This window comes from Podarcis raffonei, chromosome Z (assembly GCF_027172205.1).
Source record: "Podarcis raffonei isolate rPodRaf1 chromosome Z, rPodRaf1.pri, whole genome shotgun sequence".
Taxonomy (NCBI): Eukaryota; Metazoa; Chordata; class Lepidosauria; order Squamata; family Lacertidae; genus Podarcis; species Podarcis raffonei.
Window position 1 is genome coordinate 26,146,089 of NC_070621.1, and position 25,336 is coordinate 26,171,424.

General features: G+C 42.0%; 1 protein-coding gene across 2 annotated transcripts; it reads left to right on the forward strand.

Annotated features, from left to right (window-relative positions):
• Nucleotides 1-2,028: 2,028 nt before the first annotated feature.
• IRS4 (insulin receptor substrate 4) lies at nucleotides 2,029-25,336 on the forward strand. 2 transcript variants are annotated; one of them, XM_053373380.1, is made up of 3 exons: nucleotides 2,029-6,037; nucleotides 10,617-10,679; nucleotides 21,224-25,336. In XM_053373380.1, exons 1-2 carry the CDS (start codon nucleotides 2,440-2,442, stop codon nucleotides 10,652-10,654), a joined length of 3,636 nt encoding a protein of 1,211 aa, XP_053229355.1. In that variant the 5' UTR covers nucleotides 2,029-2,439; the 3' UTR covers nucleotides 10,655-10,679; nucleotides 21,224-25,336. The 2 variants fall into 2 exon arrangements, with proteins under 2 accessions (XP_053229355.1, XP_053229356.1); XM_053373381.1 differs by lacking the exon at nucleotides 10,617-10,679 and having other exon boundaries at nucleotides 2,030-6,037.

Below are 25,336 nucleotides of genomic sequence, written 5' to 3' on the forward strand. Positions count from 1 at the left end.
GAAGGATCCAGCTGGTGTAAGTCTCAAGTCCATTTTCAAGGGGTTATGGTCGGAGCAAGTTTTAGGGCAGATCTCTACTTTTTTGGTCTTGGGTGCCAGTCCTCTAGATATCCAGATTTGGTCGATTCTTGTCCAGGATAGGTGGGCCTCAGAAAAGAATGTTCCCTCTCTACCTAGGGGGTTCTTTGTCCTCCAGATATCAATCAAGTCCATATTGTCTGTGAGTTCAAAAAAAGTCTTTGGTAGTCTGCCATCTTTAGTCACATTTTGATTTTGTGACTTATCCATGTGTGTGGAGACAACCCCATTCATATCTCCCATCAGAATGATGTTATTATAGTCCATATGGTCCAGCATTGTCTCATGCAGCTTCCCATAAAATTCAGATTTCCCCTCATTTGGTGCATAAATTCCAATTATCAAAAATTTTTCTCCTTGTGATTGTATTTCGATCGCCAAAATTCTTCCTTGTTCATCTTTGAACACAAATTTCACAAAGAAAGCTCCTAATGATTAAAAGATGTCTTTGCTATGAGCTTTTAGCCTAGGCAAATGACACAGCCCTACGTTAGGACACAGGGCTAAGTTCAGGAATCATGTTTCTTTTCTGTTTCCTTCCCATTTTTATGATATTGTTACACAAGTTAATAAGCTCCTCTTCTTGCTTGTTGTTATCCTGAAAAATCCCCCATCCTGAAGTAAAATTTTACTCCCACCTACCTGCTGCATGAAGGCAGATATTGCCCCATCTGAAGCAAATTTCTTCCCATCTACCTATTGCGTGAAGACAGATATTGCCCCACTTGAGGAAAATTTACTCCCCTCTACTTGCCGTGTGTAAAAAGGGACAGTATTGCCCTACCTGATGTAAATTTCCTGCTGTGTGAAGAGAGAAATCCCCCTCTCTTCTCCCCCCCCTTGAGGTAAATCGTCCCTCCCCATCTATCAACTGCGAAGGAAATGCGCGCTTGCTGTTTATGAGGGAACACCATCGGAAACAAGTGCTGAACTACATCCGCTAATTTCGGGTATAGGAGGGCACCCCCTTCCCCAACCTCCCCCCCCCCACCGCGGCCTGAGGGGCGTGGCTGTGGCGGGCGGGAGCGGTTCGGAGAGCCCGCGGCGCTCCAGGCGACGTGGACGCGCCTCTACCCCCGCGCCTCCACAGCAGCGGCAGCTGGGACGGTTAATTTTGCACACATCCCTCCTGCTCCTCCAACGGTCGCCCGCGCGCTGACGAGTTGTTTACTTCCTCAGCGGCTCCACCCCTCCACCTCCCCTCGGCTCTCGCGCTCGCCGATTGGCTCTTCCTTTGGCCAACCACGACGCCTCTCAGGTCATCAAACCTGTATGGGGCGGGGAGTGCGGTCGTAGGGAGGGAGGGGGATTACAGGAGTGCCTGGAAGGAAAAAAAAAAGAATAGCAGCAGTATAAGAAAGTGAACCTTCATTTCTTAAACGCTGATTGGGCAACTCGTGGAAGCAGCGAGGACTGATTGGTACGTTACGGTGCTACTCATCTTCATCCCTTGTGGCCTTTTCTGTGTATGTGTTGTTTTTCACTCATTCCTCTGTACACGCAGGCATTGAAGGGTCCCCGCCTCCGCCCGGCGTATGTTTCAGTGTGTGAGGCGGTGATTGGCCGACTCCCAGAGCCCGCCTCCCACTTCTCCCCCCTCCTTCTCCCTTTCCCCCTCCCACCTTCTCACACACAAACACATCTTCACGGCATCCCGCGCCCAGCCGCCCGCTATTAATTACCTTCGCCTCTCATTTGTCCCGCCTCCCGCCTATCATTATGAAAGGCACGCGCACGCACACAACCCGCCGACCGGGAGTGGGGTGTGCGTGGCAGTGACTGCGGATTGGACCGCTTGCGAAGCGGACTTCATCTCCGATTGGTTCCTCGCCCTCCGGCTCCTCCATTCTCAGAACTTTGCTCTCCGGCCCACCACACACACAAACACACAGCCCCGCCCCCGCGCTGAAAGAAGCGCCGCCTCTCGCTGGAGCGGTTTTTTTTGGGGCTTCAATTTCTTTTTTTTTTTAAGCGGCTCCTCTCCCTCCCTCCCGAAGGAGGCGGGGTCACGTGATGTTTTCGCCGTGGTGCCGCCGCGGCTGCTTGCCTGTGTGGAGAGCTAGCGAGTGAGGCAGCGGGGCGAGTGGACGGGGAGCCCTGCGCGCTCCGAACGGCTGGCAGTGAGTGAGCGGGTGGGCGCACGCCCCGCCGGTGGGCCGGCTTCGCGCCTCCCCCTGCGGGGAACGGCCGGCGTGGACACAGACTGGGGCCACCCATGTCCAGCCGGGCCCGGGAGACCCTTCGCCTCTGAGGAGGGCGGCTCTTCCACCCCCCTCGCGCTCCCGCCCTCCCCCCCCCCCCCGCTGCACAAGCGCGGCGCCGCCTGGCTCGGCTGTCCGGACCCTGCCCTGGCCCCTTAAAATGGCGAGCGGGATGCTCGGCGGAGAAGGCGGCTGCACCGTGCTGGAGGCGAGAGACCGGGCTGCGGGCATTGCCGCTGGAGCACCAGGCGGCGGAGGCGGCTACAGCCACAACCAGCGGGCCAGCGCGTCCAGGCTTGCCGCTACTGCTGCTACTACTGCTGCTGCTGCTACCGAAGAGGACCCCGAGCTGATGGAAGGCGCCCCTTGCCCGCCGCCCGCGCAGCCCCCGCACCATCTGATGCTGCTTCTGAGGAGATCCCCCAGCAGCTCCCTCTGCCTCGTCCAGGAGGAGGACGCCTCGGCTACCGGGGGCAACGCCGGCGCGGGGCGAGGGGGCGCCGTGGCTTCATCGCGAGCCGGCCCCTCGGCGCCCTCAAGCCGGGCAGCTGCCCCACCGGCGGCGTCCGCTGTCGCCTTCGGGGACGACGTGAGGAAATGCGGCTACCTAAGGAAGCAGAAGCATGGCCACAAGAGGTACTTCGTGCTGCGGGTGGAGAGCCACCTGGCCCCGGCCAGGCTAGAGTACTACGACAGCGAGAAGAAGTTCAAGAGCAGCATGAGGGCGGCGGCGGCAGCGGCGGCGGCTGGTGGGAGCGCAGCCCTCTGCTGCCCACCCCCAAAGCGGGTGATTCCTCTGTACCAGTGCTTCACGGTTAGCCGGAGGGCAGATGCCAAGCACAAGCACATCATCGCCCTGTACACCAAGGATGAGTACTTTGCAATGGTTGCCGAAAACGAGACTGAGCAGGAGAGCTGGTACCAGGCAATCAGTGAGCTCATGAGCCAAAGCAAGAGGGGCTTCTTGGAGCAGGAAGACCAGGCTGATCCGCAGCTGGATGACGACGACGAGCATTACGGGACTGCTCTTCGGCCAGGGACCGTCTTCAAAGAAGTTTGGCAAGTAAATGTGAAACCCAAGGGACTGGGGCAGACAAAAAATTTGACTGGGGTGTACAGGTTGTGTCTTTCCACCAAGGCCATCCACCTTGTTAAGCTGAATAGTGAGGTGCCCTCTGTCCACTTACAGCTAATGAACATTCGGCGGTGTGGGCATTCAGAAAATTTCTTTTTCATTGAGGTGGGCAGATCTGCCTCCATTGGGCCAGGTGAGCTTTGGATGCAAGTGGATGATTCAGTGGTGGCCCAGAATATGCATGAAACCTTCCTAGAAACCATGAAAGCTTTGAAAGCCTTCTCTGAGTTTAGACCTCGCAGTAAGAGCCAGTCTTCCGGTGGTGGTAGCAGCACCAACCCCATTTCCTTCATCAGTACTAGGAGGCACCTGGGTAACCTGCCACCTAGCCAAACTGGCTTGCAAAGAAGATCCAGAACTGAAAGTGTTACTGGGGGGACCCCTCCAACCACCAAGAGTAGTAGCTCTTACCGTTTCAGAACTTCCAGTGAAGGGGAGGGGACAATGACCAGACCATTTAGGTCAGTTACTGGAAGTTTGATTCATCTGAATACTGCAAGGATGAATTTGGGGCGTCAAGAAGGAAGTGGACGATATGTTAGAGCAGCATTTAGTGCATCTTATCACACCAGGTCTGCATCTCTGCCAGTGTCTCATTTCCCTTCCACTACTAGCCCCATCAGTGTTTCTTCAAGTAGTGGCCATGGATCAGCTTCTGATACCTTCATCAGGCCTTCCAGTTCATCTGTCTGTGGGTCCCCAAGTGATGGAGGTTTCATTTCTTCCGATGAATATGGTTCCAGCCCTGGCGACTTCAGGTACTTCCGTGTGAGGAGTAATACCCCAGATTCCTTGGGCAATACGCCTCCAATCAGAGAAGAAAATTGTTTAAATGAATATATGTCTATGAGCAAGCAGCAAATGGATAATAATAGTTCAAGAGATGATTACCGGGAGGCTGAAAAATGCTTCAGAAAAAGAACTTACTCTCTAACTAAGCCTGCTTCTATACCAGCACAGCAGAAAACAACCCAAACAGCAACTTCATTAGATGAAGTTTCTTCAGGAAGCCATGGACGCCTGCCTTTTTCTGAATCGCCAAAATTCAAAAATAACCCTGAACCAGTGTATGGGGAATCTGCCCTTGATTCTGTATGCAATCAAAGCAGGAATAAAGCCAGAGATGATGGATACATGCCAATGATGCCAGGAGTTGCATCTTCTTTTGCAAGCAACAGTGATTATCTGCCAATGACTCCTAAAAGTGTGTCTGTTCCAAAGCAGATAAACAGTTCCTGGCCATCAACACAGGCTGATTCCAAAGGATATATGATGATGTTTCCTAGGGCTATCTCTTCACCTGTACGTAGTCCTTTAACTGGCTTTAATAAAAGTGGCAATGAGAAGTTGGCGAACAATGAGTATATGGATATGTCACCTGGAAACTCAGCTGCTCCAAAGCAACCTAGTGATTCAAATTATATGCATACTAACACCAGTTCCAAAAACTTTAGCTCATATTTCTCTCTCCCACGAAGCTTTAAGACTCAGTCAGGAGAAAATGGTGAGCATGATGAATACGTTCCAATGTCATCACCAGGAAAATTATTGTATAGTGGAGCTGAAAATGACAACAATATCAGTAATGATGTTCTGGCTAATGGCCATTCCAAATCATCTATGCTGAAAGCTTCAGATGAAGGACTTGAACAGAACAAAATTACCAGGCCTACAAGACTTCCATTAGGCACTAGAGGTAGTAACACTATACCAAGAATGTATGATCGTACAATTCCACTTGAGCCATCTAGTCCTGGTGAATATATAAATATCGACTTCGGTGAAAAGGCAAGTAATACACCTTATTCTTTATCTGCAGAAGGATCGCCATCATCTCTTGGCTCCAGTAGTGACCATAGGCAGTCACCACTTTCTGACTACATGAGTGTTGATCTTGATGTTCAGTCACCAAAGGTTGCTAAAGAACTATCTAACTCCTTGACAGATATTTCAATTTATGCAAGTTCTAGTATTCCCAGAAATCCACCTGATCCAGATTATGCTAGGCTCTCATTTGGTACTGCTTGTGTTAGCAAAGGAAATGGTAGGATTGATGACTATACAGAAATGACCTTCAACATGGCAGCAATGCCACCTGGACCATTTACCACCGAAAGCAAAAATGGCTTAAAGATTGATAGTCCTCCTTCCATTGTTAATAGACTGTGCATTGTTGACCAATATGCTGGTAGCAGTGAGTTCTCTGTTCCTAGTCCTGATCCGCCAGTAGTACCTAAAGTTATTCGTGCTGATCCACAGGGAAGGAGAAGGCATAGCTCTGAAACATTTTCTTCCACTGGCACTGTTACCACTTCCTCTTCTTTCTTTACTGATAGTAGCAAAAGGCACAGCTCTGCCTCTTTTGACAATGTGTGGTTGAAACCTGAAGAACACATTTCAGATGGCCATGAAAGCAAGATGTCCAGAGATACTTCAACGGGATTTCAGAATGGCTTGAACTATATAGCTCTAAATTTACAAGATAATTCTCTAAACTGTGAGGAGAGCCCTAGTTCACCAAACTGCCACCTCCCAAATGGTACTTTGAATCTGGAAAGTGGAGTGTATGTGAGCATAGACTTCAGCAGATCAGATGGTTTGAAGTGCAACTCTGCAAGAAAAGGTTTGTATTTTTTTTAATCACTCACACAAATTAATGCATGTATAATTTCAATATATTATTGTAAATCACTATTTTCTTCTTTAAATTTGCCCCTTTTCCTGTTTAGTGCAGTATTTTCACTGGCAGCATCACATAAGGAGTGTTCTGCATGCACAATTCAGGCCCAAGTGTTTCCTATCTTTTAATTTGAAAACATGTATTGGCTGCTTTTTTTGTTCAATTGTCGTTATGAGTATGGGGTAGTAAAATAATCACAGAATATATGAGAAGCAGCAAATTGTTCTCATGCTTGTCTTCATTACCAACTTTGGGGTCACTGCCACACTCCTTTTTCAACATTCTAATAAAATATAGACATCAGTTCATCTAAATAACAATAATTTATTTGGAATCTGACTACTTTAGATTTTATGAATGGATTGGAATTTATCCCCTGGTGCATGGTTGTGGGTACCTTTCAAGGGAGGAATCTGCTTTCTGAGGTTCTGCGGAACAAACCTGCTACTTCCAGCCACAATTCCCCTTGCTCCCTCTACAATGAAGTCCAACTTAAAGCCACATCAAGACTGCAGTTTACCTTGAGATGTGCAGAATAAAGTGATATATTTTATTCATGTATAGCAGTCTTATGTAATTTTTTAAAAGTCACTGTTTTCATAACTGCATTATACATATAATCTGATTTTTAACAAGGGGTTAACAGTTGTTGTTTCCCTTGCAAAGCTTTCTGGGAAATGTAGTTTTGTGAAGAGGTTGCAGGTTTCAGAGCATTACGAAAATCTCTTCCTCGTTCCAAAGAGAGAGGTGTGTGTATGTGTATTTGAGGTGTAGGTAATTCTGACAGTTAAACTGGCATGCATTTCTAATGTAGATGCTAATTTGGAAGACATACAGCACCATTCTCTCCATACTGTATTTTACAGAAAAGTAAATGGAGTTCAGTGGGCTTGCTTCCTAGTATGCATACATAAAATTGCAGCTTTAACAATGGTTTTCTCATTTGTCCTGTGAGTTCAGTGACAATTTTTTAAGAAGGCTTGATTTAGTTGTGCATCACAGACACTTCTGCTGTGATACCCTGGTAAATAGCTCCTTAGAATGTAGCGATGCAGAATGGAAGACATGAGAAGGCTTTTAGTACAGTAGTAAGCATTCTAGATTACTTCAGCTAGAATCTTACAGCTGCAATAGTGTTATAGTGCCTTGATCAAACCCTTTCTTTTAGAACATAATAACATGTCTGCAGACTTGGTCTTAGTTTATAGTTTGTTTGTTTTTTAGCTTTTTCTGGAGGAAAAAGTGGAAGTCAGTTGTGTTTCACTATAAATCTTAATCTAAATACTGTTTTAATGGAGAGTGGCTATTCAGTCATTGTAGCTAATTATTTGTGCAAATAGTACTTTTAAAATCCAATATAACACAGTTGAGTACTGTAATAGGTATCCTGCTTTTGTTACTTAGAAAATTATACCTGTATCGCTTGATACAAAGACATGCAAAGAATGTACTGGACTCTGATAAACTGTCTGAAATGCTGAATCAGGGCTTCTAGGTACCCCTTAACTCAATCTGAATATATTCAGAGGCTTTAAGAGATTGCATGAGTTTAGATTCTTTGGCGAGTCTCCTATTGGGAAAAGATTACAGTATATAAAAGACAAGTCAGTCTGTTAGCATTGCTTGGGGTTTTTGAAAAGTTTGTTATTTCCTTTGGTATACTTTTCTCTTTGCCCCTCTTTTTGCTGTGGTTAAATCCAAGTTGTTTGACTGCTCTTCTAAACCAGTGAATGACAGCATACTTGGAGTATCTTCCTCTTGTATGTTAAACTCCATTTAATTAGAAACAGAAGTGGTAAAGAAATGTACTGAATTTGGCCTTCTCTTGAATTTTTCAAACTTGGATTGTACTTTGCTCAATATAATTCCAAAAAAAAAAACCACCAGTGTAGGGGGGGGACTTACCCTCCAGCTCTGATCATACTACCAGTTTTAAACTTTGGACGCTTTCATCAGTTTTTCAACATCTGTTGAAAACATTTGCCTGTTACTGCTGCAACTGAAGCATAACCAAGATGATTACAAGTTAAGTTTTTTTAAAAACTTGCCTGACAGCAGTTTGCATATGGCTAATCATGTGTGTCTATGTACTTCTTTATGTGAATCTTTGGTCCCGATAATCTTTAAAATATGGAAGTAGTTAAGAAAATTCAGTCATTGGTAATAGTAGCTGAGTCTGCTAGGTAGATTTCAAGTTAGTGAGTACTTCATTGAAAAATTCTTTTAAAGTGTATATAAGGAAGAGATTTTGCTAGAGGCAGGGGGCACAATCCAGCAGAGACTTTGAGAGTGCTTAAGCTCATTGACTTTATGCTGGAATGTGGCCAAATCATTCATTATTTTCATCTGACTGTTACATAGCCAATCAGTAGATTCAGACAAAGCCCTGGTTTCAGAGTTAAAAGAAATGCCTTGGTAGTTGAAAATAGTAATGAGCTTTTGAACTCCTACAAGTAGAGATTTGAAGCATCTCCTCAGTTAGAACAGCAGAGCAGGTGGGGAGGCCAAGCAAAATAATGAAATGTTAGAGTTCCACAATAGGTGACTTCTGCCTTTTGGGGCTGCTACATTCTCACTTCACCAGCAAGAGCAAAAATTGCAGAACTCAACAGCATGCCTGTCCCATGCACAAGTCTGCTTGAGTTCCTTCGAGGGTGGGGCAGGTACAACATTGTTTATGCATTCTGTAGCTTACTAATGATCCCAGTTTGACCTTGGAGGTGTAGAATTAACTTCAGTATACTGTGATAAAAGTCAGCTATGAAACATGACTGATGTAGTCACATTTATTTTTCAGGTGCTTTCTCTAATGTGACAGTATTTTTCAAAATTTTAAATAATTCTTTTTTTATTAGAAAATTTTGACTTGTAGGTAAAATCTCAGTAGTGTCTCAGATGTATGAGATAGGGCGGGGGAACTGTGACCTCACACTCTGAAGCATCATACCATTCTTGTTGAGACAGGTAGGTTAGAGTGTGTGCATTTCTGTTTAAAACTCTACAGCAAGGTTTGAGTTTCTGGTCACTTTTGTTGAACTCCACATTTTCTCATCAGTTTGTATATGGTCTTGTAATAACATATGCAGTTTTATTTCCCTCTTGAAACAGATTACTGCTCTTACAGCAAAGCTCAAAAAGTTTCATAAGATACCTGGAAATAAAACTTGAAAGTGCTTATAAGTCAATGCTGTAAAATTGTTAACACAAGAATTGTTGAACATCTGAAGTTTCATTGTTAGAAGCCTGGGCCCCTCTACTTACAGTGATTGCAAAAGCCTCAAGTTCCCATTTTACCTTGATCCACATAAAAAGCTTGAAAACAGTTCCTCCTCTGTTGAGGTTATTACTCTGCTCCTCCTCCATCAATTTTGTGAATGGGAAAAGTTGAAAGAGTTGATTCACATCTCTGAATGACTGAAACTAGGGAAGTAGTACCATATAATTTTGTGATAAATTGAAGGTGACTTCTTATAGACTTAACTAAACATTATTCACAAGTGAGTGTAACATAAAACACCAACCACTTGTGTCACAGAAAATCCATTTTAGGAGTAGGAGAGGGGGTTACTAACCTTTTCTGCTTAACTCCCCCCCCATTCCATATACATATTTATCCCTGTAAGGAATATTTATCTTTTAGAATGCCACTGAGGTGTTCTGGGGTGGAGCTAGAAAAGCATCAGGCAGGGAAAAGGTTAAAGACCCTCTCAATGATCTAATATTTCTCCACTCCAAATTGTTCCCTCTGAAAGGAGGTTTTCTGTAATACAAGTAGCTGCTAGAGTTAAGTTAGATCCTTTGGTCCAAGCTGACATGATTTAAATTTATTTAAGCTTCACTGATGTAAGGTTTTCAAATATAGCAACCCTTCAAAATGTTTGCTTTTGTTATAGATCACTTTCCCCAACTAATGCACTTAAAATATGTTCATATACTTCTCCTTTCTTTATGTGTAACAACATCTTTTAAATATATAAGCTCTGGTTGCAAATGGCAATAAAGATGTTATTAAAAAAAAGAAAAGTACAAGAATGCTAAAAGATTTGGAAATATTGGAAGGAAGAATGGAGGCCAGCCATGTGCATTACCAAGTTCATAATTTACATGAAATATCACAGTTCATCTAATATATTTTCCCTTACATGAGCTCTGGCTGTTACATGAGCCATGCATGTTCCCCTCCCCCTGGTCTCAACAGATCACTTTCTGGTTTGCCAAATTACTGTTCACAGTTTGATTGCGATTTGTAATCTTGGCTAGTAGGAATTGCTTAACTTGCTGTTTGCCAGTTTTGGCACCCCAGCACACAGTGATTTGGAAAGCTGAGAAGTGAGTACAGGAGGGGAAGAAGACCTTAAGCAGCTGTTATATCAGGTTGTCATAGAGAAACGGTGTGGGGCTATTCCATCTGCACAGCTGGGAGACCAGAAACTTTTGCTCCCTTCATTAGAAGTGCTTGTAACTGAGTTTGCTTATATCCTCATGCCCCAATCCATTTTCCTTTTGTGTCATGTCTTTTTAGATGATAAGCCTGAGAGAAGAAACTGTCTTCCTTGTTAGTGAGCCATTTTTGCTGCCGAACTGGGTAAAAATGTTTAGAAAAATTATATTGTTTATAATTTATAAATTAAATTGTATTGTTTGAGTGACTCTGAATGAACTATCTGAATACTTGGCTTGAACTTGTACCTGCAATCACAGTATATCTCTTCACCTGCAATTTAAGAACCTTCCTGTGAAACAGAATAGGTTTGCTCACTAATGTGAAAGTGAATTGATTCTTGACTTTAAAAGAAAAAAAGTTGTATATATGGAACATAACAGAAAAACCTGCAACAATATTAAACATTCCAGTGCCCATTTAGTGGTTGTGTTACATTTCTGATATTCTTCTAGTTGGTGTTCAGGCATGTTGTTCACAACTTTCTTTAAACTCATTATACTTCTTTGTTGTATCTCCTTTACCAAAGCAAAGTACAGAACCTGTTACCTTTTACTGATGTTGCTAATCAGCACTGGAAAACGTAGCATGTTGCTGGAAGCTGCATCATTGCATGCTAAGTCAATACTTTTTTGCTGCTTAAGAAAAACAAAAACAAATTGTTTATCTACATTGGGAGTCCATTGTAACTAGTTAACTAGGCAAATTCACATGCTGAAAACTGCACCCTTGTATTCTGGTACACTTGTCTCCTTGAAATGCTTGGAACTTCAGTATAAGCATAACTGAGCACTGGATTTTGGCCTTTGATGAGAGCTTAACTGAAGATAATGAAAAGCATTTGGTCACTTTATTGCTAGGACACTGTTAGGACAGGAGATCAGAGTGACTGAAGGAACAAACAAGAATAAGGCAGCAGGAGGCAAATAACAGATATGTAGTTGCCACAGGAACTGAGTTACATAGGACCTTTAGATCCTGCATATTTTGTTTATAATTTTGTGCAAGCAAAAATGTCATTCAACCAGAAGTGACAAAAGCATTGTACCTCCATGAATTTGGGAAGAATTTATTATTGGCAAGGGGAGAGAAGGGGAGGAGGAAGACTGTGTTTTAGCAGATGGTGGGTGAGCTGGGCTTGAAATCCTAGCTTGTATCACTTATTCATTATAATTAGATACCTGGGATCAGTTTTTCCCACCAAATCCTTAGTTTGCTTATACAGTGGTACCTCAGGTTAAGTACTTAATTCGTTCCGGAGGTCTGTTCTTAACCTGAAACTGTTCTTAACCTGAAGCACCACTTTAGCTAATGGGGCCTCCTGCTGCTGCCGCGCCGCCAGAGCCCAATTTCTGTTCTTATCCTGAAGCAAAGTTCTTAACCTGAAGCACTATTTCTGGGTTAGAGTGTGTAACCTGAAGCGTATTTAACCTGAAGCGTATGTAACCCGAGGTACCACTGTAGTATAAAAGCAAGACCTGGTTTTCTAAAGTAAAATGTTTTTAATATTGATGGGAGAATATTTGCAATTAAGAATGTCCAAACATTTCTTTATAAGAAATAGGATGGTATTGACAGCTTCTGTTCAATGTAGGCTAAAGTTTTTAAAAGAGTTGCACAATCTTACTTTGTGGCTGAGGGGTGGGAAGGAGGAAGGATAAATCTTTACCAGTGTTTGTCCTAAAACTGTGACTCATCTTTAAAAGGTCTGTATGACCCAGAGTGCCTCCGCCTTGGCCCACCCTGCAAATTGCTGTTTGTTTTTTAAGTTTAGTCACATGTAGCTTTATTAGGCATCTTAAAGGCAACCTAATGATCACCTGCATACTATACATGTTGAAACAGAAACATCCATGTTTTAGAGAAGCAAATTGGCATATACTGGATACTGTAGCATCAGATTGTGAGACAATTATTGGGGTGGTCATCTTTTTCCTGGCGGCCCTTCTGTGCCTTTAACACCTTTATGCCAAGAAGCACTTCAGCAGCTGGAGCTTGTTACATTGTTTTGACTATGCAAGGCACTTTATCTGTTGCAGGCGCAGAATTACATTAGGGAGGCATAATAGCTACGTGCCTAACTGCCTTGCATCTGATGGCCCAGATGTAGATCTCCTTTTTTCTGAAGAATTAATACAACTTTTATATTTGGTTTTTCAGGCTGTGTACAAATGTGCACACGTATACCAAGAAACTCCCTACCCTGTCCCATGGTTGGGTAGGGAGGGGAAACATTGAGAGTGTTTGAAGTAAGAGAGGTGTCTGTGGGAGGTAGGTTTAAGAGCCAAATTGCTGATTCAGAGATATCAGTGGTGCAGCATTTACACCACTGTCCCTCTTCAATCTCTCCCTCCCTCCCTCCCCTTCTCCTTCTTCCTCCCTCCCACCCCTCCTCTGGATCTCTGGATGTGTGTCACGTACACCTTCCACATACATTTCAACCTAAGCTAAAATTCCTTATCCTGACATACTAGCTTGTACAGTGAGAAGTATTTAATCTCAGGCAACATTCAGACATGCTGCCCACTTCCTGAAAGGGCTATCCTGTAGGTTATTTCTTAACATGCCTTTCAATATTTTAGTGAAGGGAGAGAAATGTAGGTACATAATAGACATAGTGGTATTGGAAGGGGGGTGGTTTTAACCAATTCAATAAGTGGCTTTTGTGGAAGGAAAAGGCAAAGAGATTTTATGGAACCATTGGAAATGTACTGCATAAAACACTTAGCATAATAAAAACATGTGGGTTTCTACAGTTTTAATGTGTGGCAAATGAAATCTCCAAAGTAAAAAAAGTAAAATCTCAGTAAAATTTCCAGGAGAATAACATTTTGATGCATTTCTTTCCTACCTTTTCCTCCTACAAACAGTAGCAGAAAGATTTTGCAAATGAAGTAAATGTTTGCAAAACCTTTTAAACTTGCTTGTCTCATACAATTTGCAGAATCCAGCTTTACTCAGTTCTGACTTTTGGGTTGGTGAGGTGTGCTTTTGTGTGTTGGCTGGTGCATGAGATTCCCATGCTTACTGGTTTTTGACCATGTATACCAGGGTTGTCAGCCTGGTCCCTACCGCCCACTAGTGGGCGTTTCAGGATTCTAGGTGGACGGTAGGGGGTTCTACAGCACAAGCTGAATCCTCCTTCCATCAAGCACTGGTGGGCAGTAAGGAAATTTTACCATCAAGAAAGATGCATTAGTGGGCGGGTGGTAGGTATAAAAAGGTTGACTACCCCGATGTATACAGCTGTAGGCACTTCAAGACTTAATGTAAGAGATACCTATATCTATGTATCTGTAAGTATACAGTGGTACCTCGGGTTACAAACACTTCAAGTTAAGACTCCACTAACCCAGAAGTAGTACCTCGGGTTAAGAACTTTACCTCAGGATGAGAACAGAAATCACGTGCCGGCAGGAGGCCCCATTAGCTAAAGTGGTACCTTAGGTTAAGAACGGTTTCAGACCTCTGGAATGAATTAAGTTCGTAACCAGAGGTACCACAGTATATATATAGAGAGAGAATGCCCATGCCTTACTGAATGTTGATCCTTCTTATATTTAGTTTGGGGTGATGGATGATCTGCTCTCATTTAAGAAAGAGCTGTAGTTCAGTGGCAGAACTCATGCTTTGCATACAGAACCTTGCAGGTTCAGTCCCTGGAACTTCAAGGTAGAAATAAGAAAGATATGATCTGACTCAGGATAACATAACTTACTATGCCATCATGTTCTTTTTCTTTTTTCTAATATCCTTCTTAGTGTATTTTTTGCTATTTAGGACTTTCCGTTACATAGTAGCTCTAGTGTTTAAGTTGTTGTAGACAGAAGTTGGATTGAAATCCACTAGTAAATCTGAGTGATTTGCAGATTCTGACTACAAATTGAGTAACGAGTAACACCTTGTTCCTTCATTATAATAAGTGTATTTCCCCAATCCCCATCAATTTTTGCACTTGTCTCCAGTTGATGGATCTTAGGAGTCTAGTAAAAAATAAAAGACATTTTCCTGCACCTGGTTTAAGTGAATCCTAATATTTCCTGCTCCCTGCCCTTTTCCATACTTTTCAGCCATTACAGCTCTTAATCCTTCCCATGTTTATTTCTGCTTGAAAAAAGTCCTTCAAGAATATTGCAAGCTAGGCTGTAGTGATATTTTCTAGCTACTTTTAGTATTGCTTATGAGGGCATGCTCTGGAAACTTGTTGTTCAAGGTATCAGAGACAGATGTTCTTGGGTTCTTCTAAATTTGTGTGTGTAATCATTAATTCTAGTTACTTACTGTGCAGCTGTGTATATCTGTGTTCAGTTGTTATGTTATGAAATCACGGAAATTCACAATCAATGGTGGAACTGTAGTTTTAGACACTAGTCTTTGGGGGAGGGGCTTTAGATGGCAGGTGTTAATTAGCAATTAGCATTTATCTCCCTCCAACACTTGTTCTTTACATTGGCTTTGACAGTACTGATAGGTGAGAGAGGAAAAAAACGAATTTGCCAACTGTAATTTAATAAAGAAACACTCTGAACAAGTGCAGTTTTGCACTTTAAACTCATTAAATTGTAGCTCTATCATGACTACAGAAAATAAATGATGTTTGCTCCTGCTCTCCTGATACTAAACAGATTTACTTGGGAACGAACACCATGTTGTTGTAGGAAACCATAATGTTGTTTTTTAAAAGGAATGAATGTTTTGTTGACAGTATCAACTCCTGTGGGCCATGACATGACCACAGCGGCCCAGCTGCTGATGCTGGGCTTGTCTGCTGCTGCCTTCATCACCTGCCATTCTTCTGAGTGGTGATTTGGAGGCCTCCTGAGCTACAGGACTCTGGACCTCAGCCCTGGCTATCAGCCCTAGTGGAACCACTGATTAGAATTAGGACTGGTTCAGTTATGCTAGGAATTTATATCTGAGTCAAACATGAAGGGTCAGCACTGTGAATGCAGCTCTGTGTGGAATACATATATAGGCTTGAGGTGTGAAGGACTAGATTGTGCCCTTTGTGCATTTAAACATCTGAGAAGATCTTCATCATTGAGATAGGATCACTCTATTAGTTGCTATGAATGCTCTACAACAGTGATGGCCAAACTTGGCCCTCCAGCTATTTTTGGACTACAGCTCCCATCATCCCTAGCTAACAGGTCCAGTGGTCAGGGATGATGGGAACTGTAGTCCCAAAACAGCTGGAGGGCCAAGTTTGGCCATCACTGCTCTACAACATTGCTTGTGCCGATGGAATATTTGAGTCAGCACCATGTGACACTATTCAGGTGCAGAGTGCTTTACTTAATTCATCCTCACAACAGCCCTGTCATCATTATTCCCATTTTACAGATGAGTAATTCTAATTGAATGAGCCATTTACCAAAACTTGTTTCTCACTTTGTATTTTGTACTGGGTTGGGGTACCCAAGTATAAACAGCCCAAGTGAATATAGAAGGTCCCAAGTTTTGTACTGTGACGTGGTGACTGAAAGATCAGTTTACTTTTTCTTTGGTTTTAAATGCAAACTTTCCATGTGTTTGCCCTTCAAACTTGACACAGCTTGTGTGTATTTTGTACTTGTACCCATAGCTGTGTACAAAATATAGAGAGGGAAATACTTAAGGGTGGATTTAAACATGCTACCTTTAATCCATGTGTTCAAGACATTGCAGGGCCAGAAGAGTGAAATTTCTATAAGAGAAGGAGGTGGGTGGGTTAGAGACTCGCATTCCCATTGCATGCAAGAGATCTGGAACCTGGGAATAGGGACAGAGGAGAGGCCACATATTATCCTGCACTTCTTCCCTCCTGAAAATGTCACACTTCTGGCTCTGCTTTGCCTCAAGAGAAGCAGTGACTGACTGGGCTGGGAAGATGCCCATTGGAGGTGGAATATGAAGTTCCACTGTAAGACCACTCTATTATATCTACAGTTACAGTTACAAAGGGATCTGAATTCACTTAATTGGAGTCTAGTCTGTTTAGCAGCAAAGTAAAGCGAGTGTGTCATCTGTTGTGAAGGGGTGTTCAGTAGAACAGTCTAGCTTGGAGTGTTTTCCTCAGCCTCTGGCCAGAGGCAGCTTAATTTTCTGTTTGCCTGTTTTGAATTTGCCATACTATTTTTGTAGATCTGAATATATCCTGTTGCCACTAGTTCTCATCAAGAATCGGATGCACAGTCTGCTTGTTCAGGAGTGCGGTTTTTTTAAGGAGTGGCTCTGTTAGTGATACTGAATAGAGGTTCTTTTGGGAGGGCAGGTATGTATACAGTGGTACCTTTGGTTACAAACTTAATTCGTTCCGAAGGTCCATTCTTAAGCTGAAACTGTTCTTATCCTGAGGCGTGCTTTTGCTAATGAGAGGCCTCCTGCTGCAAGTGTGGATTTCTGTTCGCATCCTGGGGCAAGGTTCTCAACCAGGAGCAGCTACTTCCGGGTTAGTGGAGCCCGTAACCAGAAGCGTTCGTAACTAGAGGTACCACTATTTGCAAGAAGATACAAGGTGCACTATTGCTCTTTCTGTCTGGTGAAAGCCACTGCAAGTTTTTGTGTCAGTACAGTAAAGTAGGAGTCAATACAATAAAATGCTGTGACTTGTAGGAATGTTTGTGATTCCTTGACACTGATTTCCCCCTTTTTTTTAAGCGGGATAAGAATCTTTGAGATTGGACAGTTACATTTGAGTGGGCAATTCACATCAATTACAGCCTATGTGAATGGCACAGGATAACATGCTGCTGAGATTGCCACAACATGTAGGGTCCTTTGGGGCAATCAGGGTCTGATCATCATAATCATTTATCACAAATTCCAAATGCTTAGACTTTGTCTACAACAATCACTTCTGCTTTTGTTAACCCTTGATTGTAATGCAGGATAGGTCTTCTCCTTTTAAGGTGATTGGTTGCCTGAAGTGCATCAAGTTCCCCTATAGTTTTTTTGGGAGAGTTTTTGTTAGTAATTTTATCTCACCTGTCCTAAATGGCTTGGGCCCTATGTACCTGGCATATCATAACCAATCACCATTCCCAAAAACATAAATAAAAGGACACTTGCCCTTTCCCCAGATGGCTTGACAAAAGTATGAGCCTGTGCATCCTATGAAGCCATTGTAAGATCATCCCATTTTGGGTTTCTAGAGGCCTTGGCTTAGTAGGTATAAGCAAGGCTAGTGTGTGAGCCTTTTAATTGGGCATTAATAAAGTGCTGTAACTCACTGAGGTTTTGTTCACACTTGAACACTGCTGCTGCAACTAGTCCATATCTTACCCCAGTGTGATCCTGGTATTCTTAAGGGTGGGCACTGCAGTTAGATGTGAGCCAGTTCTTAAGTTAGATGAAATACAGGCTGGGTTTGCAGGAGCAGAAGTACTGCATCACGCCACCGCCAGTCAAACACCATCAAAATAATGCATGTTTATGTGGCTACCACTGTGAGAACAGCATGCTGGACTTGATGGTCCACTTTGGCCTGATCTCGCAGGGATCTTCTTATGTTCCCAGACCAAGCACACTTGTTGTGTGTGACTTTTATTTAAAATGTGAACGTTGCACATGAACATTTTATGTATGTAATAAAAAACACTAAAATTATTAGAAGCTAGGACAGGAGTGAGGAATATAGCAAAGCAAATGTGTAGGTGAATGATTTAAACTTAAGAATAACTGAGACACTAAAAAGTGCATAGCAACATAAAATCAAATTTTAAATTTTAGTTCTCTAGGGTATGTTCTGCCCTCCTTGTAACAGTGTTGTTACATGAAGCACTATGCTTTTCTCTGGAAGAATATATGACCAGCATTCACTTATTAGGGAGAAATTAGGCGTGCACTTGGGGACTGGAGTGGGAACTAAGTTGGCTCTCCAATGATTCCTTCGCACAGCCCTGCACTAGTATTTGTTTCATGAAATAGTGGGGGAGCCTCTTCGCCCATATTCATTAGGACTCTGCCATTTGTTTTGGATGAGGCACGGGCCCCAAATGACTATTCTGCTTTGGAGATACTGAGACTGCTTCACATTTTTAGACTTCCCCAAAGTGTTTCCAAGCTTTTCTGTAAATGTAGATTCCACCCCGAGATGCAGGAGTGTAGTTTGTGAATGACAGCTGTAGCTTCTAACCTCTACCAGGGCTCTCCTCTTTGTTGAATGTGTTCAGAGCAACAGCTGTGGCAGTTGGAGTTGCTACGCCTTCCAAGAACAGCTTGAGAAGTACAACTGACAGGGAGATAGTTTGAACCCTGATCCTGGCCACTTTGTGAATGACTTTCCACAGCCAAGCCAAGCTCTTGAGGATCAGATATGTGGCGATCCCATGTCCTAAATAAAACTACGCTCCTCCTCTTACTTTTCCCCTCGATGCCCAGTCTAGCAGACTTCATTTCTTTATAGAAGGGGCTCTTAATGCATTCCGTTTTCATCCAATTATGCAAAAAAGAAAAGGGGGGGGGGAAAGTTATAGGCACTTGATTATTTCAATAGAGATGACACCTGAGGCTTTGGAAAATGAGGTGAGATGAGCCTCTGCCCCAGATCAGAGGCAAAGATAGATGTCATATCCATGCCAATGAGACGGGTTCAGGGGCAATTTATTTTTTTGTGCACATCCCTGGTAGAAATTGATTACTTCAGTGAAGATCAAACTTTGGCTGCAGCTCATGGTTAGCGAGGGAAGAGCTTTAACATGAATCTGGCTCAGCTCAGTGCAGGAGTAAAAAATGACTAGGGAGGAGCAAATCAGGTCTGACCTCCTCTCTGGCAACCCTCACACTTGTGCAGTCCCAGTAACCCTCAGTTTGAATTCCTGTGCTATGTGAACCAGGCTAGTGTGTTTTGCAACCTTCTGCCTATATGGGTTATAGTGCTTATTCAAAGGTACTTAAGCTGCTGAAGAATTGGTACCAAGTGCAGAAAGTCAGGAGTGTAATGAATGTTTTGAAAAGTTCAGTGGAAAAGTACTGAAGACAGTAAGGAACTGGCAGTTATTGACTTTGGGTAATGCTAGTTTTAGATATTAAACTTGTGGTGGAAAAAATAAAGTGGGGAGGAATCCAGTATGTCATTTCCCACACAATGTTAACTATTTTCCTTTGATATGTTAACTTCTCAGATATAGAACCAGATGCTGCATGTAAGGAAGAAACATCTCTAAAGTGTGAGGGAACGATGGTCCTGGAAACGATCTTTAGTATTTGTCCTTGCTTGTACTTCTTAGTGACAAAAGCTGTTCTTTGGGGACATGAAGGCACACTTAGACAGAATAAAACACAAACACACACACAAACATTTAACCACAGACGTGATTTTTATCATGTCTTTAAAAACTTTACTGAGGAACGTATAGACCTGTGCTAGCTCTTCCTCCCCAGTGTCACAGAACTTTGGGTTTGTGTTCTGACAAACGACATTTTGGGGGCTAGTGAATCTTCTGGAGACCATTTCAGCTCCAGGTGGCTGTTCATCTCACATATTGAGTTGTTGGAGAGCAGCTGCCCTGCAAGCAGAATGGGCAGTTTTCCTTCTGCCATGTTTTTCATCCATTTGTGATGTCATGCAGAAAATCACTCGGTCTTCAGGGTCTGTCACATTGTTTGTTTTTTAAAATGTCACTTTTTAAAAAATCCAACCAAATATAAAAAAGTCACTTGGATTGTTGCCTCAGTACTCAGTATTGCTGGAATTCCTAATTTGCTTTTATTATTATTACCTAAGTAGATTTTCTTTGAAGAGGGGAGTTGGAGAACTGAATTGCTAGATCCCATTTCTAGTTACTGAATTATGACAGTGGTTTTCATAGTTGTTATATAAACCAAATAAAGAATATATTGGGGAGACAAGAAACACACACTGACCTTTGGGTTGCCTTTTCTGGTTGTTGATGTTGTGTGTATCTATCTACTGGTATAATATTAACAGGCTGTGAAAGCTGCTGTGATACTAAGCTTTCTTGGGATAAATTTCTCCACGTTGGACTCCCACTATCTGCTGAATGTGGTGAACTTTCATGTGGGTTACATTAAGGAAACTAACACTTACTTTCCTGCTCCTATGTAGGGGGGGGGTGGTATATGTAACGCATGGTACCTTACTTGAAGAAATCCCTCAAAACACTTGATGCCTCTAGTTTCAAATTGCTCCATTTTTAATTCTTCACCTTGTGAGGTTTCAAGATTCATAAAATGTTGATGGGAATATGTGAAAGAGCCATATTTCAGCTAAGATTCTCCTTGAAATCATTTTAAAGGAGAATTGCTTTGCGTAACATAAGGTGGAATAGATCAGGGCTATTAAGAGTAGCCACTGGACTGCATACCACATGCTAATTCTATATTGTGACTTGGCAGGTGCTTCACAACTCCTTATTCCCAATTTTGTACCACCAGATTATCTGGGGAAACTGAATGTATGAGCTTTAATGGATTGAAATACATGGTTCATGTGACATGAATGTTCCAGGAACCTTAAGTTTTGATGGGATACAATAAATCCTGGAGAAGAAAAAATGAGAGTGGTTCCTCCCAGCACCCTGGATCTAAACTTGGCCATCAGGATTGTACATGCATTGATTAATGTCTTAAGGATATCATGATAATTTCCTCAATTGTCAGTTGTGCTCTGCGTACCATGTACAATAAACCAAACTGGTCTTTTTTTCTGTTTCACTTGCACTAAAATATTTTTGTTCTTCCCTTAGACTGATGGCATTACTATGGAAACCATTGTGAGAAGAGCAGGCTTTCCAGCTGGTATCTCCATAACTGTGTGGTGCTTTTGGAAGCAGAGCCCATCTCCAGTCAACTCCATTCACTTCCACCAGCACAGACACAGACATGCATCATTGGGAATGATTTTTCATCGCGTGTTGGTTGAGACTACAATTGTGCTTTTCCAAATTAACTTTGGTCATATATAAGTTTTGATGACAGAGGTTTCTTTCCTCCCCCCCTTAGCATATCTGTGTGGGAGAAAAGGTGAATGCTGTGTTCCTTCTACACTTCCCATAAGTTTGTTTTGAGAAGTCACTTGGTATCTGAGAATCTACCTAATATGAGTTTTGCTTTTCTAGTACTTGAAGTGATAGCATAAATGTTTTATAAATGGTTTAGAATTATATTATTATTATTATTATTGCAGTTTAAAACCATTTTGAAGGGATGGGAACAACAGGCCAAGGCTTTGATGCTTGTTTGTAAGTCTCATTGAAATCTGTGGGTTATATTTTTGGGACTAGAGGCCTGCAGCCAATGTTTTGAATAGACAATTGCAACACATACAGCCTTCCCCACCCCGCTACCTAATAAATAGGCTACCAGAGAATCTCTTCCATGTCCCCCTCCTCATGCATGCTCTTCCTATTGCCTGTCTATTTCTCTTACATGCATAAGAGAAGCTTATTGTTTAGCTTCACCCACTTCATGCCTTGGCCAGGATGGAATAGGTGGAGAAGCTACCACCTCTCTTTGCCTTCCTACCCACCTCCCTGATCCTCAACATTTGTAGCTGCGTTTGCAAAGAAGTCATTTATTGTTTGCTCCATCAGTGGCCACTTTTGAGAACAGCTGCTGCTAGAGCATACTGTAAAGATAATTTGCAATTTCTGAGGAATAAGTGTGTGTGAGTACATGTGCACGCACGCAGGCACACACACAGCACAGCCTTTTCTCCTCTTCCAAGGCAGGTAAATGTCCTGATCCTGTACCAACTGTAAGGAAATAAGAACCACTAAAATCAGTGGGACTTACAGGTAAACATGCATCGAACTAGTCTGTAACCCAAGTGTCTGTCTCTCTCTCTCTCACACACAAACTCTATCTTTGGCTCCCTTCTGGAGAGAGAGACACATGCACAGATTGTGGTGAGATTTCACAGCCACAAGAACAATATGCTATAAGGGAGAGAAATGGTACTTAAATGAGACTTGGGGTGGGGGTGGGGTTGGTTAAATTTTGCTTTATGATGCAAGAGAGTTATGGATTCTGTCTTTTTTATTTTTATAATCCTATGTCCTCTTAAATTGAAAATTGTTGAGAATATCTCGAATGTAAAGGTAGAACTGAAGAATTGGTTGTATCTTGATTATAGTTTTCATTTTGCTTTATCTCCCTGTGTAGTCCCCCCCCCCCCAATTAATGATATTTTGGATTAGCAGGGAGTTGATTTCTTTATAAGTTCAAATGGGGGAGAAATGCAGACTTTACAACTGTATATTTTCCCTGCATTACAATGTTGATGTGCTGTAGAGCTTCTCTAGAGAGGATTCCTTAAACTTTAGTGAAAGAACCCTTTTCATTTGGAGCTATTTTTCTTTCTTTACAAAATTAGAGGACAGAAAGACTGTCCTATTATACCTAATGTGGGGAAAGGGATACATTATCTTACTAGGATTATTGTTTAAATTGGGAATTAAAAATTCCTTAAACTTTAGTAGAAGAACCCTTTTCATTTGAAGCTATTTTTTCTTTTTCTTTCCAAAATTAGGGGACAGAAAGACTGTCCTATTATACCTAATATGGGGAAAGGGATACATTATCTAACTAGGATTATTATTTAAATTGGGAATTAAAAATTGTAGCCAGAAGCCAGGTGCCTCACTTACGTCATTAAAGAGCATGACACTAGTTATTGGTTCTGACACTAGTTGTTAGAACTTATAGTATATACTAATAATTAGAAGCACTGATAACTGAAAGGGTTGAAAGCAGTAAACAAATCCTCAGGCACCACACAGCTGGTATTCCTCTACGTTGTATATTGTACAAGTATTGAGTAAGGGTTGCCTCACCTTTTGACATCTGACCTTTCCAAAGTGCAGTGGGCCTACCACTTTACTTACACTATCACAGCCTTATGTGGAGGGGGGAATAAATAAATTAAGAGTGGGGGGAACCTCCCATTCCGCGCCTCCATTTTATTTATTTTCCACCTACCCAGTGGGTTTTCCTTTCTTACTGGCTTCTGGGAAGGAGGCATGAGAGCTCTGGAAGTGTCCCAGGACCCCCCTTCCTTTTTTCTTGATTTATTTATTTGCTTTTCTGTTACACATTCTCCGCTGATACATAAACTAAATACATAACACATAATACTGACCACATAAACTAATACAATCAAAACAAAACAAATATATCCTTTCATATACTTCCCTTCCACTTCTTCCATTGTTTCTTATCTAATCGCTTCCAAACCGCATCTTCTTGTTTCTCTAAACTTTTCATTCTTCCTCTCTTTACCTCTTGTTATAACTTACGCTGCTGAAGTGCTCACATCCTGCTAGGTTAATTATCTTGTTATAATGAATTTTCATATATTCTATATATAACTTCCATTCTTCCTTAAGTTTTTTTTGTCATCTCTGTTTCTTATTCTATTACTCATAGCCGCTAATTCCACATATTCCAACAATTTATGATACCACTCATCTTTTGTTGGAACGACATTCGTTTTCCATTTTGGTGCCAGTAAAATCTGAGCAGCAGTGGTGGCATACAGCAACAGACTCACTTGATTATTTGGGACTTCAGATGTTATTATGCCCAGGAGAAACAGCTCTGGGCTTTTAGGGAAAGATCTTTAAACATTTGTTTAAGCTTGTTATAAATACACTCCCAATATTCTTTAATCACGTTGCAGGACCACCCAGAGGCTGGTGAGGAAGGAAAACCGCTGGGTGTGTGGGTAAAGGGAAAATAAATGGAATAGCAGGCTCCCTCGCTTCCCATTTATTTCCTACCCCACCCTACCCCGTGTAAGGTTGTAAGTGGCAGACCCATCGTACTGGACCAGTTTGTATAACAAATTAGATCCTCCTGTCAGTTTTGATGTTCATGACTGTGTACTGGAATTTATTTTTGGTTAGTATTAATATACATGTCACACAGTGATATAGGTGATTTCTGACAAATATAGCTGGCATATAGTTGGCATCCATGAGTTTATGCAGAGCCCAGTAATCAGAAGGAGGAAAAGAAATATGCTGCAGAGTTTAAAAGCACAGATGAATATCTGAATCTAGAAAAGCAAGGTTTTCAAGAGTATAGTTAACTAGTTGCTGCTAAACAGATTTTGACTTAAAAACATGACCACTTTTCTAGACCACAATACTGTCTTGCCATGTACGTTTTGTTTGGACTCTGTAAATTAACAATGCAATAGGTACTTTACATCTTTTCATTTAAAAAATGAAAATTGGGTGATAGTTAAGAAATGATTCTGAAAAAGGTTTAACAAATGTTAACAAATACTAGATCCTGAGGCTGCCATGGTACAATATACAGCACTGATTTTACAAATGCTGAATAAATAAGCAAATGGGTAACCTCAACTCTACTGGTACAAATACTAACAGGTACAGCATAATAAATATGCAATCTTTTTTGTCTTAGTTTACAGCAACTAACTTATTCAGTATTGTGCTGGAAGATCATTTTCCAACTATGTAAAACATATCACTATGTGGGCAACCTTCCAGCCACCCGTTTTATGCTGCTGTATAGTACAGAAAAACCAATGATGGAACAACGTTTGTCCTGTAAATTTAATTTGATATTGACAGTTATTGTCTGTACAAACTAAAACATATATGGTTGAAACTGTTCATTATATTTGCTATTTCTGCTTCACTGATCTGTTAAAAAGTTTTGAGCTGATTGATCCGGCTGTGTCTTCCATTGTAAATATTGTTACATCATTTTTCATGGTAAAATGCAGCACATTTGCAATTTTGGGAGACTGGCTTGAAGCTCTGTATAGTGTTTATATTTATCTGAATTGGCTTTCCATAGAGCTACTCGCAGTAAATGTGTTCATGGTA

Coding starts and splice junctions, on each gene's coding strand:
- IRS4 (XM_053373380.1), top strand. CDS start 2,440: ATGGCGAGCGGGATGCTCGGCGGAGAAGGCGGCTGCACCGTGCTGGAG. Junction 6,038..10,616: donor GTGCAACTCTGCAAGAAAAG/GTTTGTATTTTT, acceptor ATGTCTTTTTAG/ATGATAAGCCTGAGAGAAGA.